A 15,732-nucleotide genomic window follows, 5' to 3' on the forward strand; every position below is an offset into this window, starting at 1 on the left:
ATATTTGCCTTGACACCTCTCTGCCTCCAAGTAGAACTTGCCTCCCCATCCACCCACCAGTGAAGGGAGCCCCAGATTTTCCTGGTTTCTGTTTTATCACTTTCCAAACCATCATTCTTCCTGTTTTCCAGCTGGTGCAGTTGGCGCTACACAACTGGTCTGGTTTGTATCTAGAAAGGCTGTATTAGTTTCCTATGGCTGCTGTAACGAATTACCACAAATGTCGTGATTTATAACAACAAAAATGTTACATTTCCTGAGGTCAGAAGTCCAAAATGGTTCTCACTGGGCTAACGTGACCACGTTGACAGGGCTGGTTCCTTCCAGGGTTACTTGTAAGGGAGAATCCATTTTCTTGCCTCTTCCACCGTCTAGAGGCTGTCTCCACATTCCTTTTTCTGTTCCCTGCCTCACTGTCATCACATCTTCTCTGACTCTGGCCTTGCTGCCTCTTTCTTTCACTTAAAGACCCTTATGATTACACTGGACCCACCTGGTAATCCAGGATACTCTCCCCATCTGCAAATTCCCTTTTGCATGTAAAGTCACATATTTACAGGTTCTGAGGATTAGGATGTGGACATCTTTGAGTGTGGAGAGGGGAGGCATTATTCTGCCTATCACAGATCCTAATTTCATTGGTCTAGGATTTGGCCTGGGCATCCAGATTTATAAAAGTATCAAGGCAATTCTAAAGATTTTATTTTTTTCCTTTTTCTCCCCAAAGCCCCCCGGTACATAGTTGTATATTCTTAGTTGTGGGTCCTTCTAGTTGTGGCATGTGGGACGCCGCCTCAGCGTGGCTTGATGAGCAGTGCCATGTCCGTGCCCAGGATTTGAACTGACGAAACACTGGGCCGCCTGCAGTGGAGCACGCGAACTTAACTACTTGGCCACGGGGCCGGCCCCTGAAGGCAATTCTAATGTGCAGACAAGGCTGAGGACCACTGGCTAAGAAACAGCACGATGCAACAGGAAGCACAGTCTATGGAGAGGGTTCCGGCCCATCTCAGTTCCTAGTCCCACCTCTCACTCTCTTACTTGAGCAAATGACTTCACTTCTCTGGCCCTCTACTTCCTTCTCTGTATCATGGAGATAATAAACCCTCCCCTCTTCACAGCTGATCATGATACCCTCTGCTTCCCCATGTCCATGGTGGAAGGCAAAATTGTGCCTGCTCAGACACAGCCACACACTTAACACTCACACAGACACACAGATGCACAGACATACAGACCCACATAAAGACACACAGACACACAAATACTAAAGTGGTATCCAGGGGGCCGGCCCGGTGATGCAGTGGTTAAGTTCACATGCTCTGCTTCTCAGTGGCCCGGGGTTCACCGGTTCGGATCCTGGGTGTGGACATGGCACTGCTTGGCATGCCATGTTGTGGTAGGTGTCCCACATATAAAGTAGAGGAAGATGGGCACGGATGTTAGCTCAGGGCCAGGCTTCCTCAGCAAAAAGAGGAGGACTGGCAGTAGTTAGCTCAGGGCTGATCTTCCTAAAAAATAAATAAATAAGTAAATTGGTATCCAGGATATATAAAGAATTCTTACAACTCAACAATAACAAAAAAACACAACCCAATTTAAAAATGAGCAAAGATTTAGTAGACATTTCTCCAAAGAAAATATACAAATGGCCACTAAGCATATAAGTAGATGCTCAACATCCTTTGTCATCAGGGAAATGGAAATCAAAACCATGCTGTGATGCCACTTCCCACCCAGTAGGATGGCAGTGATCAGAAAGACAGGTAACAGCAGGTGTTGGCAGGGATGTGGGAAAATTGAACCCTCATGCATTGCTGGTGGGAATGGAAAATGATGCAGCCACTGTGGTTTAACTTTTTGTTAAACATAAGAGTTACCTTATGACCCAGCAATTGCAAGGAAATGAAAAAATATATCCACACAAAATCTTGTACAGAAATGTTCATAGCAGCATTTTTCATAACAGCCCCAAACTGGAAACAACGCAAATGTCCATCAACTGATGAATGGATAAACAAAATGTGGTCTAGCCATACAATGGAATATTACTTGGTCACAGAAAGGAACTCAGTGCTGATACATGGATGAACTTGAAAACATTATGTTCAAAGCAGCCAGACACAAAAGGTCACATATTCTAAGATTCCATTTATATGAAATATCCAGGAAAGGCAAATCCATAGAGACAAAGTAGATTAGTGGTTGCCAGAGGCTTAGAGGAGGTGAATAGGGACTGACTGCTAATGGGTATGGGGTTTCTTTTGGGGGTGATGAAGATGTTCTGAAATTAGTGGTAATGGTTGTTCATCTTAGTGAATATACTGAAAACCACTGAATTGTACACTTTAGAAGGGTGAACTTATGGTATGTGAATTTTAAATAAAGCTCTTATAAAGAAGCAGACATAGACACACACCTACGGACACACAGAGACAGATACAGAGACACACATACACTCCCACCCAGAGGTAGGCTCCCCCACCGCCCAGCCTCTGCATGGAGGACCCAGCAGCTGCCTCTCAGCCCTGGATTCCATCCCAGAGACCTTCTTAGCACCCCACCACTGTGCAAGTCAGCAGAACCCCACACTCTTGGGGCTCCTTAGTGAGAGGCCCAGATGCTCCCACTGCCAGGTAACTGCTGTGGCATCCTTGGTAGGCTGCCCTGGGAAATGTGTAAGTGTGGGAATGAGTATGTGTGTGTGTTGTTAAAGAAAAAATTACCCAGAGTTAGACAGGAGTTAAAGCAGTAAAAGCATTTTATTAAGAAAAACTATTGCAATCGGGGAAAAAGAGACCTCAGTGTAGAACTGGGCTTACCTCTGAATACAGCATGGACAAGTGGGAATTTATAGCCAAGAAGCAGGGTGGGGGTCAATGGGTAGAAGATTACTAAGAGGAAGCCTCAGGGGTGAGGGGATTCTGACAGGATTCTTGCTGAAGGCAGGCCAGAGTGATCAGATATCACCTGGGGGGGTGGGGATGAGGAACTGGAGTAGATAACTGAGGGTGATCAGATGTGGAGGATGGGAGAGTCTTGCTAAACTGATTTAAGATTTCTGCTAAAACTGGACTCTAAGGAAGGCCCCAGAACCCCAGGGTTTGAGGCCTAGTCAAAAAGAGCTCAGAAGAGCCTGACTAGTTTGGTCATGGAGAGAATCTTTGTCAGGGTGCGAGTGTGTGATGGTGTGTGTGTGTGCACCTGTGTGTGTATGATGGCGTATGAGTGCAGACGCACACCCCAGGTCACAGGCTGCAGCCTGCCAGGGAACCAGCCCAAGGGGTGAAGTGAGAGCCCTGAGGCCCTGTGGACTCCTCTCGCCTCCTGCCCCAGGACTGTCTGCCTGAGCCCGGACGCCCGCAGGACCCACAGCCTGAGGTCCAGCCTCTGCTTCCTGCAGCCAGTGCCCACAGCTGCCCTGCCCTCCACGCAGGGTCTGGGCAGCGCTCCGCACACTGGCATTTGGTATGAGACACATGGAAGAACGACAGTAAGAGCTAAAGAACTTGAAGGCCCTCTGGCCTTATGGGAGGAATGAACCACCCCAGAAACATCCTCTGGCTAGGCCCCTGCTCCATGTAGCACTATGTCAGCCTCTGCCCTGACCCTCAGGTCAGAAAACCTCAGGTCCTCCCCATCTGAAAGCTCCTGCCCCTACAACTGCGGCCTTCTGCCACGCTCCTGCAGCGTCACCCGCACTTGTCGTCAGCTGCACTCAGTCACTCAACCACAGCCAACCTGTGACCACACCCACCTCCCTCGGGCAGAGGCTGCTTCCTGGCAGAATAACACACTGGACGGGGGCCCTGGTACACGTTTCCTCTACAAGTTAGTATGTTAAATCCTTGCAGGCATCATCACCACTCCCATTTTACAGACTAGGAAGGTGAGGCACAGAGAAGACCCAGAGCTCAGCTGGGCAGTGCTGGGCTTCAAATTCATGGAGCTGGAGGCAGCTGTTTCTTATGCCTGACCACCCCTCAGGAAGGAAGCTGAGGGCTGGCAGTGTCACATCTCTCCTCATCTCAACCTTGCTGCCAGGACATTTTTACAAAGGCTGAGTTTGTGGCCCATGACAAGCTACAGGGGTGTGTGGTATAGCCAGCACACCCTGCCCCATCCATGCCATGTGGTGCCTCAGAGGCCCAACAGCTGCCTGGTTCTTCCTGCCTCTCGGCCTGGTTTCTGGGGCACTCATGGGGTGCTCTCCCAAATGTCCACTCCCCCTGCACCCCTGATGGTCTTGCCCCTGCAAAACTGAGTTGCCTCTTCTGCTGAGAAACTCCTGAGCATCCCGACCAACACCACTTCTGTCGACTGACACTTCTCCCTCTTGTGTTACAGTAGCTGTGGCCCTCAGCCGGGTAAGGAGGCATTCCCGGGCTGCAGTGTGCTGGCTCATTGTGCAGTAAAGGGTTAACTCAGCAGAATTAGGGTGCCCAAACTCTGCACATTGCAAAGAATGGATTGGCCCCTGATCAGCTCCTGAGACCCTCCCGCCCTTGGAATATCCTGCCTGATAAGAGTGTCTTTGTTTACTGGGGGCCTTGGGCCATACCAGATAGTCTGTGCCAACAGTGTGATTTATGATGGGGACCTTGGGTCACACTGCATCAGGTTGACCTCTGAGAGAGCTGGAGGCTGAGTAAGGTCAGTCATGCAAGCAGTCCACATCTATGTGACCAACCCCCATAAAATCACCAGGCCTGGGTGAGTTCCCTGGTTGGCAATACTCCACGTGTACTGTCAGTTGCTACTGCGAGAATTAAGCTGTCTGTACAATTCCACTGGGAGAGGACAACTGGAAGCTTGCACCTGGTCTCCTAGATTCCAGCCTGTGCACCCTTTACCTTTGTGATTATAACCTGTATCCTGTCACTGCAAGAAGCCATTAAGAGTCTATCACTTATTCTGAGTTCTGTGAGTCCTTCTAGTGAGTCCTCAAATCTGAAGGTGGTCTTAGGGACCCCTCAGTTGTCATTTTGTATTCAGTGTCTCACTGGTTCACTCACTCATTTCCTGTCTACTTTGGCCCTATATGTGCCAGGTAATCGGGATACAGAGGCACCTGAGACATGAGTGTGTGCTAAAGGGGCTCCTGGTCCAAGGCGGCTCTGGACAAGGACAGGGACAATGGCAACGCAATGTATGCGCTGCTGTGGGGACAGGAAGAGAGGACAGGCTTCTGATTCAGCCAGGGAGGAGTCACCCTGGAGCTGATGCTGAGGACATGAAACCAGAACAAGCTGGGTTGTCCAAGGAAAAGGGAAAAGGTAGGTTTGGTCAACACAGGCTGCCCATGGGACATGGGGAATGAGCCTGGAAAGGCGGGCTATGGTGGATGAGGCGACAGAGAACCCCTGAGTGAAGTTGCAGGGAACAGTGAAAGGCTCACCCATCACAGGAACAAATGTGTGTCTTCTAGCAGGAATTTAACCAACATCTGGCCTGAGCAATGGCTGCCCAGCTCCTACTTTGCCTTTGCCTCAAGTCAGCCAAATGGCCTCACTTGCTTCTTCAGGTGGGACCCGATCATCCCACTGTCTCTCATTCTCAAGGGAACTTAATATTCTAGAACTGCCTTCTCACAGACCTCTGGGGGTCTGCTGAAAGGGAAGGAGGCCCTTTTGCCACTCTGTCCTTACCTGCCAAGTCTAGTGTCTTCATCCTGAAAAGTGAGTGGCTTCTAGTGGGGGGCCTTGAGCATGTGGTTTAACCTCTCAAAGTCTCAGCAACTTCATCTTTGAAGTGGGGATAAAAACACCTGTGTTCCAGGGCTGCTGAGAGGACAAAATGGGACAGTGTGTGTAAGTGCTCAGAAAGTGTGCAATTTTATGCTAAGATCACTCTCTGGCTTTAATGAAGTCCTCATGCTGAAGTGGAGGAATGACATAGAGTTTTCTTTCTAAAGAGCTGGACTTGGTGACACACCACCGCATTTTTGAATAGAGAGCTTACTTTTTGAGGGGGGAAAACAAAACCAAGTGGCCTGAGTTAATACAAGGCACCAACGACTGAAAAGCATCTTTTTCCTTAAAGATTGGCACCTGAGCTAACAACTGTGGCCAATCTTTTCTTTTTCCCTGCTTTATCTCCCCAAATCCCCCCTGGTACATAGTTGTATATCTTAGTTGCAGGTCCCTCTAGTTGTGGCATGTGGGACGCTGCCTCAACGTGGCCTGATGAGCAGTGCCATGTCTGCGCCCAGGATCCGAACCAGCGAAACCCTGCGCAGCCGCAGCGGAGCACGTGAACTTAACCACTCAGCCATGGGGCCGGCCCCCCTTTTTTTTCTTTTAATTACATTTTTGCTTTGGCAAAAACTTTGAAATGAGCTCTGTTCCAGGCCTGCTGAGAGGAAGACCATTCACACTTGTGGATCCTACCAGCTGGTGGGCATCTGGGTGAACCTGTACAGTGGAGAAGAATTGGGGGTGGTCATTGTTCCCTTTGAAGGTTATGGAGAAGCATCCAGAAGATGGATCTGATGCCCACTACCAGCTTTCTCATCCAACTAGGTGACTCTGAAGATAGAAGTGTGAGATGTGCAACACGGTCTGCTCTGCGCTGGCCCAGGGTTCCTGACACTTGGCCCTCCGCAGGATGGAGGACAACACATCAAGGACAAGTCTCTGCCACACTGGGCACATCCCCACGTCACCGATGTATGAGAACCAAACAGTGTTTGAAGGATTTCTGATACTTGCCATGGTCTCACGATCTCCCCTGGGAGTGAATGCTCTCATGTTGGGCCAGGGACCTGCTCTGGCTGAAGGATTTGCTGCATTTGTGACACTCAAAGGGCTTCTCTCCAGCATGAATCCTCTGGTGCAGAATGAGGGCCGCAGCCTCTGGAAAGGTTTTCCGACACACGCCGCATGTGAAGGGCTTGGCACCCACGTGGACACGCTGGTGCTGCAGGAGGTGTGTGCCCCGCCCGAAGGCTTTGCCACACACATTGCACATATAGGGCTGCTCCCTGGTGTGCACTCGGTAATGCTCGGTGAGGTGTGACATCTGGATGTAAGCCTTGCCACACTCATTGCACTTGTAGGGCTTCTCCCCAGTGTGAGTCCTCAGGTAGAGGGCGAGGGAGGAGCTCTGCATGAAGGCCCTGCCGCAGTCGCCGCACACGAAAGGCTTCTCCTCAGTGTGGATCCGCTCATGCTGGGTGAGGAACTTGCTCTGGCTGAAGGCCTTCCCACATTTCCCACACGTGTAGGGCTGCTCTCCTGTGTGGACCAAGGCCAAAGAGTCACTGAAGGGTTTCCTGCACTCCCCACACATGAACGGCTTCTTGCCACTGTGGATCTTGAGGTGCTGGGTCAGGTAGGAGGTCTGGCTGAAGGCCTTCCCGCATTCTCTGCACACGGAGGGCCGCTCACCCGTGTGCACCCGCTGGTGCTTGGTAAGGGAGGATCTCTGGCTGAAGGCGCGCCCACACTCACTGCAAATGTACGGCTTCTCGCCTGTATGTGTCCTCAGGTGCTTGATGAGGGATGAGCTCTGGCTGAAAGCCTTCCCACACTCTTGGCACACATATGGCTTCTCTCCCGTGTGGCAGCGCATGTGCTCAGCCAGGGACAAGCTGAGGCTGAACGCCTTGCAGCACACATGGCACTCATAGGGCTTCTCCCCATGTGGGTTCTGTGGTGGATCAGGAGGGCTGAGGAGTCAGTGAAGGCTCGGCCGCACTCACAGCAGGTGAATGGCTTCTCCCCACTGTGGACTCGCTGGTGATGCACAAGGTGGGTGCTCTGGCTGAAGGTGCGCCCGCAGTCACCGCAAGCGTATGGCTTCTCACCTGTGTGCACCCACTGATGCTTGGCCAGGGACGAGTTCTCCCAGAAGCGCTTGTTGCAGTGGCCACACATGTAGGGCTTCTCGCCTGTGTGGATGTGCTGGTGCTTAACCAGGGATGAGTTCTTGCTGAAGACACGTCTGCACTCCCGGCACATGTACGGCTTCTCGCCGGTGTGGGTTCTCTGGTGCTGAATGAAATTTGAGCTCTACCCAAAGGCCTTCCCGCACTCTTCACACACATAGAGCTTCCACCTGTCAGGAATCCGCTGAGAGCTCAGGAAGCTTGTGTTCTTGCCAAAGGCATCCTCCCATCCGCCACACGCCAGTGTGCCCTCTTCAGTGTGGACACCTTGTGGGTGACGGAGGTCTGGAAAAGAGTCACAGGCTTCTGTACACACACCCTCTCCTTGGCAGGGGCGCCCCTGACCTAGGACTGAAATACATGGGAGACCCTTTTTATGAACACAGTCTGTGGGAGCCTGCACCCCCGGGGGACGATTTTGATGCTCAGTGAGGAAACGGCACCAGAGGAACCTTCCTCCAAGGCTCCTCTCCCTCTGGCTAGGTGTCACTGCTTGGCAATGTCTTTCTGCCACCTGGCTGCCATGCTCCGTGACTTCTCTTAGGATTATGTGCCGGAAATCCTGCCCCAAGAGTCCCATTGTCATCTGCCCCTGAGGAAGAGCGCCTTGGTCTGGAAGCAGCCATATGGCTTGGGACCCAGGCTCTGAGTCTGAAAAATAAGCAGAGAAACATGCTCAAGCCCCACCCTGACTGTGTACCGCCAATCCAGAACCTCGGCAGTCAGGCTAGGCTGCCAGAACGAGCTGCAGGCCAGGGTGGTAGAGTCTGTGGCTTTTAAGATTTTTTTTTTCCTTTTTCTCCCCAAAGCCCCCTGGTACATAGTTGTATATTCTTAGTTGTGGGTCCTTCTAGCTGTGGCATATAGGATGCCACCTCAGCTTGGCCTAATGAGCAGTGCCATGTCTGTGCCCAGGATTTGAACCAGCGAAACCCTGGGCCGCCGCAGCAGAGCGTGCGAACTTAACCACTCAGCCACGGGGCTGGCCCAGAATCTGCGGCTTTTAGAAGGGGCTCCCGCAGTTGAGGAAGGGGACAGGGACTCAGGTACCCACTGCACAGCATGTACCAAAATTCCTGAACCCAAGAAGGAAAGCACGTGTTCAGTATAAACCAAAACGGTTTAGGCACAACGAGCCACTCTGATCATTTAGGGGATGGTGAGGACCCTCCTGAAATCCAAGTTCCAAGACACCAGCCAAAGGCCAACGTTGCCCCAGGCCTTTTGGGGGATGGTGGCCACAGGCCTGCTGTGTTAACCCTTTGCTGCACAGGTGGGAAGGAAAGGGGTAGAGGAACACAGAAAGACACGGGCCAAAGCCTCAGGAGCCACCCCAACTGTCAGCTGCTGGTGGGGCTGTTTCACAACCATGCCCTCACTGGAGCAGGGCCTGGCCCAGAGAGTGCAAAACAAGTGCTCGAACAAAAACCTGCATGTGACTGTTCATGGTGGCACTGTTCCCAATCGCCGAAATGTGAAAACAGCCCAACTCTCCATCAGCGAAGAATGTATAAACAAAACATGGTCTATCCACTCAGTGGAATATTATTCAGCCACAAAAAAGAATGAAGGACTGATCTGTGCTACAATGTAGATAAACTATGAAAACACTATGCTAAAAGGCCAGACACAAAAGACCACATTTTGTCTTATATGTATCTATATGAAAATATATGAATACATTTATATAAATTCCATTTATATGAAAGATTCAGAACAGGCAAATCCGTGGAGACAGAAAGTAGACTAGTTGTTCTCAGGGCTGGGAGAGGACTGCTTAATGAGTCTGGGTTTGTTTCCAGGCTCCTGCACCTACCCACTCTTTCCTGTTGGTTGTACACTGCACCTTCTTGCCCTAGGAGGAGAAAGAACAGTTAACAACAGTTACAGTTAAAACACTGCATTGTACGTCTCAACTTTCCTGAGAGTGAATCTTAAGTGTTCTCACCACAGGGGGAAAAAACTCATAACTATATGTGGTGATGGATATATTAATCAGCTTGATAGTGGTAATCATTTCATAGCATATACATCTATCAAAATACCATCTTAAATATATAGAATTTTTATTTGTTAATTATACCTCAACAAAGCTGGGGAAAATTAAATTAAAAAAATAATAAACTGATCTGATAGGGAGACCCTTCCTTCACTCACCTGGACCTCTCGGGGCATCTCTCCCCACAGTCCAGGGGTCTTCCCACTGCTCCAGCTTGGAGATCACGTCTGGTTTGGAATCAGGAAGTCCTGCCCATGGTGAGAAGGGAGGAGGAAAACATTGATGCTGTTGCTACAAGTCAGCCAGGGCCAAATAGGGCATTGTATGTGTCCCGAGGCACAGGAAAGGTCTCTACCTGGTGACATAGGTTGGGGCACCCGGTCTTTGCACTGGGGGGACTTGGCTGGGGGACATGAGTCAGAGCAAGGACACACCTGGGTGTGAATGACCGAGGACGAGGCAGGGGAAACACACACAAATGACATGGATGAAGAGGTGACAGGGAGGCCTCAGCCAGGGACACCAGGTTGCTGTAGTTCCTTAGCATCACGTCGTGGAACAGGATCCTCTGTGTTGGGCCCAGCAGCCCCCACTCCTCCCGCGTGAAGTCCACAACCAAGTCCTTAAATGTCACTGGCTTCTGAAACATGCCACATGCACTGGCTCAGCCATGGGCCATGTCTGACCAGGGCTAGCCCCATGGGGAACAGCAGATGTGAATGTTCTGGGAAACGCTCTGTTGTCAGGGGCTCATGCTGAGTGGCCTAAGCCAAGAGTTGGCAGTATTATCGCCTTGATACTGGATACTGTAGTCTCACCTAAATATCTGTATCTCCCCCAAATCCCTATGTTAATGCCCTAACCCCCAAAGTGAAGGTGTTTGGAGGTGTGGGGCCTTTGGGGTGATGAGGTCTTGAGGGTGGAGTCCCATGATGGGATTAGTGCCCTTATCAGAAAAGGTAGAGACCAAAGCTCTTTCTTTCTCTCTCCGCCACGTGAGGACAGTGAGAAGGCAGCCACCCGAAAGCCTGGAAGAGAGCTCTCCCCAGAACTGAGCCCTGCTGGCACCCCGATCTTGAACTTTCCGCCTCCAGAAGTGTGAGAAATGATGCTGTTGGTTAAGCCACTCAGGCTGTGGGATTTTGTTGTAGTGGCTGAGCAGATGAAGACACAGTGATTCCTCAGCACTTCCCAAAGTGTTCAGCTCTGCAGCCCCTAGAGGGACAGTTGGATGGCCCTTGCCAGCCCCCCACAAAGCCACTTGTCACACCTCTGTGGTCTCCCTCCCCTTCAGGGCTGGGCAGGGGAAGCTTGGAGGCTAGGATGGCATGTGGTGCAAGCCACAACATGTGTCCCCAACATGGCCTTTACTGCCCCCACAGTGGCACCCTCAGGCTCTGGTAACAGCTCCTCTGCCCGTGTGTGGCTGTGTCCTTAGGGACCCCATGGAGAAGGGGCCTGTCAGGAGGCAGCACTGATTTCAGAGTAGCTACTTACCACTCTTAACACCCAAAGCCCCCACCTCCTATCTAGACGCTGCCCAGCACCACCATTCACTCATTCGCCTGCTAAGACCTCCTCCCAGGTGTCTGCATTGCCGGGCCCTGCTCTGTCCCTTTCCTGGATATGTGGCTGAGAGACAGAATGGACAGACCAACTGCCTCACTCCCCCAGACTGAAAACACATTCACACAAAAACCTGTACGTGAATGTTCACAGCAGCATTATTTGGACAAACTGTGGTACATCCATACAAGGGAATGTAATGCAGCTATAAAAACGAATGAAGTACTGATACATACATAGCACAGCACACTTAGTGAAAATATTATGCTCAGTGAAAAAAGCCAGACACAAAAAACTCACCTATTGTATGATCCCATTTACATGAAATGTCCAGAACAGAGACAGAGGGTTGATTAATGGTTGCCAGGGGCTGGGGAAGAAAGGGAATGAGTAGTGATGGTTAGGGGGTATGCGGCACAGGCACACATGTGAGGTCACACCTGCACACACAGGGGCTGTCATACACTCAACACTCCCTCCATGCAGATATGCGTGCACAGTGACATGCTCGGCCACATGTACACAGCTGGGGCCTCAGGTGCACACGCAGGTGGTGTCACACATGCAGGACTCCCCTCCCCTCTGACACGTACGGTGACACACCGGGCGGCCCCCACACACCTGAGATCTCATCTGCACACACAGGTAGTGTTACGCAACACACCCTTCCCCTGTGACACACTCAGGCACATGCCCACATCCGAGGTCGCACCTGCACACACAGGCAGTGACACGCTGGGCCCACACACACACCTGAGGTCGCACCTGCACGCACAGGTCGCTCCCTCCCCACCGCCCCACCCCCAGCCCCGATCCCACGGCCTGGCCGTCCTGGGTCGCTCTCCCCGCCCGGGCCTCCCCGTCCCTCACGCTTACCCGGGCCGCCTCAACCGCAGCACACTCACCTCCGCCGCCGTCTGCTCACACAGCCCGAGGGCGCCGCCACTGGCGCGCCCGCCGCCTATGCACAGCAGCCAAAGGCACTTCGGCCCGCGCTTCCGCCAACTGGCCCGCGGTCTGCCCGGGACTTCACCTCCCAGAGGGCTCTGCGCGCCGCGGGACTGGAGCCGGCCGGGCACTGGGTGAATGGCGTCCTGGGAAATGGAGTCCGTAGTGCGATGGCGCCCCAGGGGAGCGTGGGAACTTGTCGGTCGCTCTACCCCAGGGGACACACAGGGACCGTCGTGTACTGACCAGCGTAGTTTTATGTCTGTTCGTTTAAGTATACAGCGTGTGTACTTTTTCCCGTTCGCACACATACACACATGCATATATAAGTGTATACTTTGGGAAAATTTCCCCCAATCCTGTATATCGTGTAAATCCTTCAGCAGAAGTCCCTTAAGAACAGGTACATTCTTCCACCCACGCAGGAAACGACCTTGGAACCACCGTTATTTAAGCCACAGTCCTGTAAGCTAATTTCTCCCAATAACGTCCTACCTGCCTTTTTGTTTTCATTTTATTCAAGCTGATAAATAAATGACAAATAGGATATATTGGAGTATACGGCGAAGCCATTTGGTGTAAAACTGAACATCTTTTTCCAAAAGGGCCTGACTCTGGCCATAGAGCATGCATTGTATACCTGCTTTAAGTATTTACTGTGTCCCCAAAACAAGAACAATGCCCTTAAAGATAAGGATGTAACTTCCCCCACATTGACATTTCCTTAAGAATAAGCCCGTCTCCCTAAACTAAGGATTGATTCTGGTCTGCTGCTCTCACCCTGTGACCACCCAGCTGGAGACCACAGACCTGCTACCTGCTCTGTTCATCAATTGCTGTGTGAATCGCAGTGCCAGCAAAGCAGTCTCGTGACTACTGTAAAAGGGACATTCCAATTATCTGTGCTACATGCTCTTTGACGGTCTATAACTACTCCGTCAACCCCCACTTCTTTGGAGCACTCCATTCCTTTGTGAAAGGACTCTCCTGGGCTATTTGGTCCTCAGATCTGGCTCATAATAAATTCACCCCAATTTTGATTTATAGATTGGTTACGGATTGTGTTGACAAAGCCCAAATCAAAAAACATGCATTGTACTCTGCTGTCCTGTCTTGAGGTGGCTTCAATCTAGAAGAGACCCTGACCTTTTTTTTTTTTTAATAATCCTGACATTTTTCATGTATCCAAGCCAGTTTTCCAAACTATCTTCCAATTTAGATTTATCTGATTGTTCCCTTATATATAAAACAATCATAATCAGATTTTACATACTCCTGTTTTTTCCACTGACTCTGAACATTTCTCCACTTCGTTAAATATTTTTTGAAAACTATTTTTTATTAAATGTCAACACAGTTTTCCACCGTATGAATTTACCATAATTTATTTACCCTCTCTTTTGGGTTCTGGCCTCAATTCCAAAGTTGGGCGAGGGGGAGTGGTTTCCTCCAAACCAACAAGCAATTCTATGACACTGTCTACCCGGAGATAGTATCAGGTCCCACAGGTTAAGGGCTCAGTCCTGCATGAGTGCACTCCACATCAGTTGCCAACACACCAGTCGCTAAGTCCAGGTTGTTACCTATATTTCTGATGGACTGGCTACAAATAGAGGTTCCTGCAACCCTCTCTTCAGGTTCAATTAATTTGCTATTGCGGCTCACAGACCCCAGGAAACCTCTTTGCTTCTCAGACTATTGGTTTATTGTGAAAGGATATAACTCAGGAACAGCCAGATGGAAGAGACACATAGGGTGGGGCATGTGGGAAGGAGCTCGGAGCTTCCGTGCCCTCTACAGGTGCTGCTCTCCCAGCACCTCCACGTGTTCACCAACCCAGAAGATCTCCGAACCCTGATCTTTTGGGTTTTTAGTGGCTGTTACATAAGCATAATTGTTTTTTTTTTTGTTCTTGTTTTTTCTGAGGAAGATTAGCCCTGAGCTAACATCTGCCAATCCTCTTTTTTCTGAGGAAGACTGGCCCTGAGCTAACATTCATGCTCATCTTCCTCTACTTTATATGTGGGACGCCTACCACAGCATGGCTTGCCCCTCAGTGCCATGTCCACACCCAAACCAACGAACCCCAGGCCACTGAAGCGGAACGTCCGCACTTCACTGCTGCGCCACTGGGCCGACCTGCGTAATTGTTTGAATCATTGGTTATTGGTGACTAATTCCCCCTCCGGTCAGAGAGGAGGGACTGAACATTCCAACACCCCAGTCACAGGGTTGGTTCTCTTGGCAATCAGCCCCCATCCTTAGGTGCTTCCAAAAGTCACCTCATTCACATTGAACAAGACACTTTCATGCTCCCATAAATTAGGAAATTCCAAGCATTTTAGGAGCTGTGTGCCAGAAAGAGGGACAAAGACCAAATACGTGTTTCTTATTATAAATCACGATCACACCCTTCCTCCACACCTTTAGCTGGAAATTGAGCTACTATAAACACATGCAATGAATATCTCTGTACATGCATTTTTCTGTATATCCATGGCGACTCCCTAAAAAATCAAGAATGGATAGGACCTGTGTGATGCAAATTACCTTCTTAATTAAGGGATGTGCCTGGGTACAATGTGGGACTTGAAAATTTCATCCAGAAGCAGATGCCTGTGACTTGGTAGAGAAGCTGACTCCTGATGTGCAGGCTGACCTGTCCTTCATTCCTTCTAGTCAGTTGATAACAAGGAGAATTAAAAAAAAAATCTCTCAGCCACGTCCCTTTAGACTAGAACCATCCAAAAGAACTTTCTGAGATGATGATGGACATTTTCTACTTGTAACTAGTGAGCAGTTGAAATGTGGCTACTGTGACTAAAAAACAATTTTTAATCTTGGTTAATTTAAAATTACATCTAAATAGCTACATGTGGCTAGCTACTACCACACTGGACAGCACACTCTGGAACATGTTCACCTTGGATCTCCTTACAAGAGAACTGGGAGACTGCTGTTCAGACTGGGTGCAGATTTCTTCCCAGTTACCTTTTGTACAAATGACTTGAGGATCCCTGAGGATGTGCAAGGAGATGTTGAAAATGGGATCTTGGGCTGTTGGCCACAGTTTGTGTGTGGGTTCTCATAATTTGGGCTGATATAGGGAATTTAATAAAATAACTTGGAAATTTATGTGCTACAACCAGCTTGCAAGAAACTTCACAGAGTCTAAGTCACTTTACACTCAGCTGGTTCCGTTAACATACACATGAGCAAGTGTGTCTATGAACAGCTGAGGCCAAGAGGCAGTCATGTGGATGTTTTAGTGGGGGAGACAGACAGTACACAATGAAACAAATTATCAAACTTTAATGTGAAAGAGTTGAGA

The 15,732-nt window shown here is 50.0% G+C and overlaps 1 protein-coding gene across 3 annotated transcripts; it reads right to left on the minus strand.

Annotated features, from left to right (window-relative positions):
• Positions 1–6,258: 6,258 nt before the first annotated feature.
• LOC124249566 (zinc finger protein 135-like) lies at positions 6,259–12,455 on the minus strand. Of its 3 annotated transcripts, XM_046680633.1 has the most exons (6): positions 12,359–12,455; positions 11,754–11,823; positions 10,322–10,527; positions 10,046–10,135; positions 9,705–9,743; positions 6,259–8,539 (listed from the first exon to the last, which is right to left on the minus strand). In XM_046680633.1, the coding sequence occupies exon 6, from the start codon at positions 7,570–7,572 to the stop codon at positions 6,718–6,720; it is 855 nt and encodes a 284-aa protein (XP_046536589.1). In that variant the 5' UTR covers positions 7,573–8,539; positions 9,705–9,743; positions 10,046–10,135; positions 10,322–10,527; positions 11,754–11,823; positions 12,359–12,455; the 3' UTR covers positions 6,259–6,717. The 3 variants fall into 3 exon arrangements, with proteins under 3 accessions (XP_046536589.1, XP_046536587.1, XP_046536588.1); XM_046680631.1 differs by lacking the exon at positions 10,322–10,527; XM_046680632.1 differs by lacking the exons at positions 10,322–10,527; positions 11,754–11,823 and having other exon boundaries at positions 12,359–12,452.
• Between the last annotated feature and the right edge of the window lie 3,277 nt (positions 12,456–15,732).

The sequence above is a fragment of the Equus quagga genome, chromosome 13, assembly GCF_021613505.1.
Source record: "Equus quagga isolate Etosha38 chromosome 13, UCLA_HA_Equagga_1.0, whole genome shotgun sequence".
Lineage (NCBI taxonomy): Eukaryota > Metazoa > Chordata > Mammalia > Perissodactyla > Equidae > Equus > Equus quagga.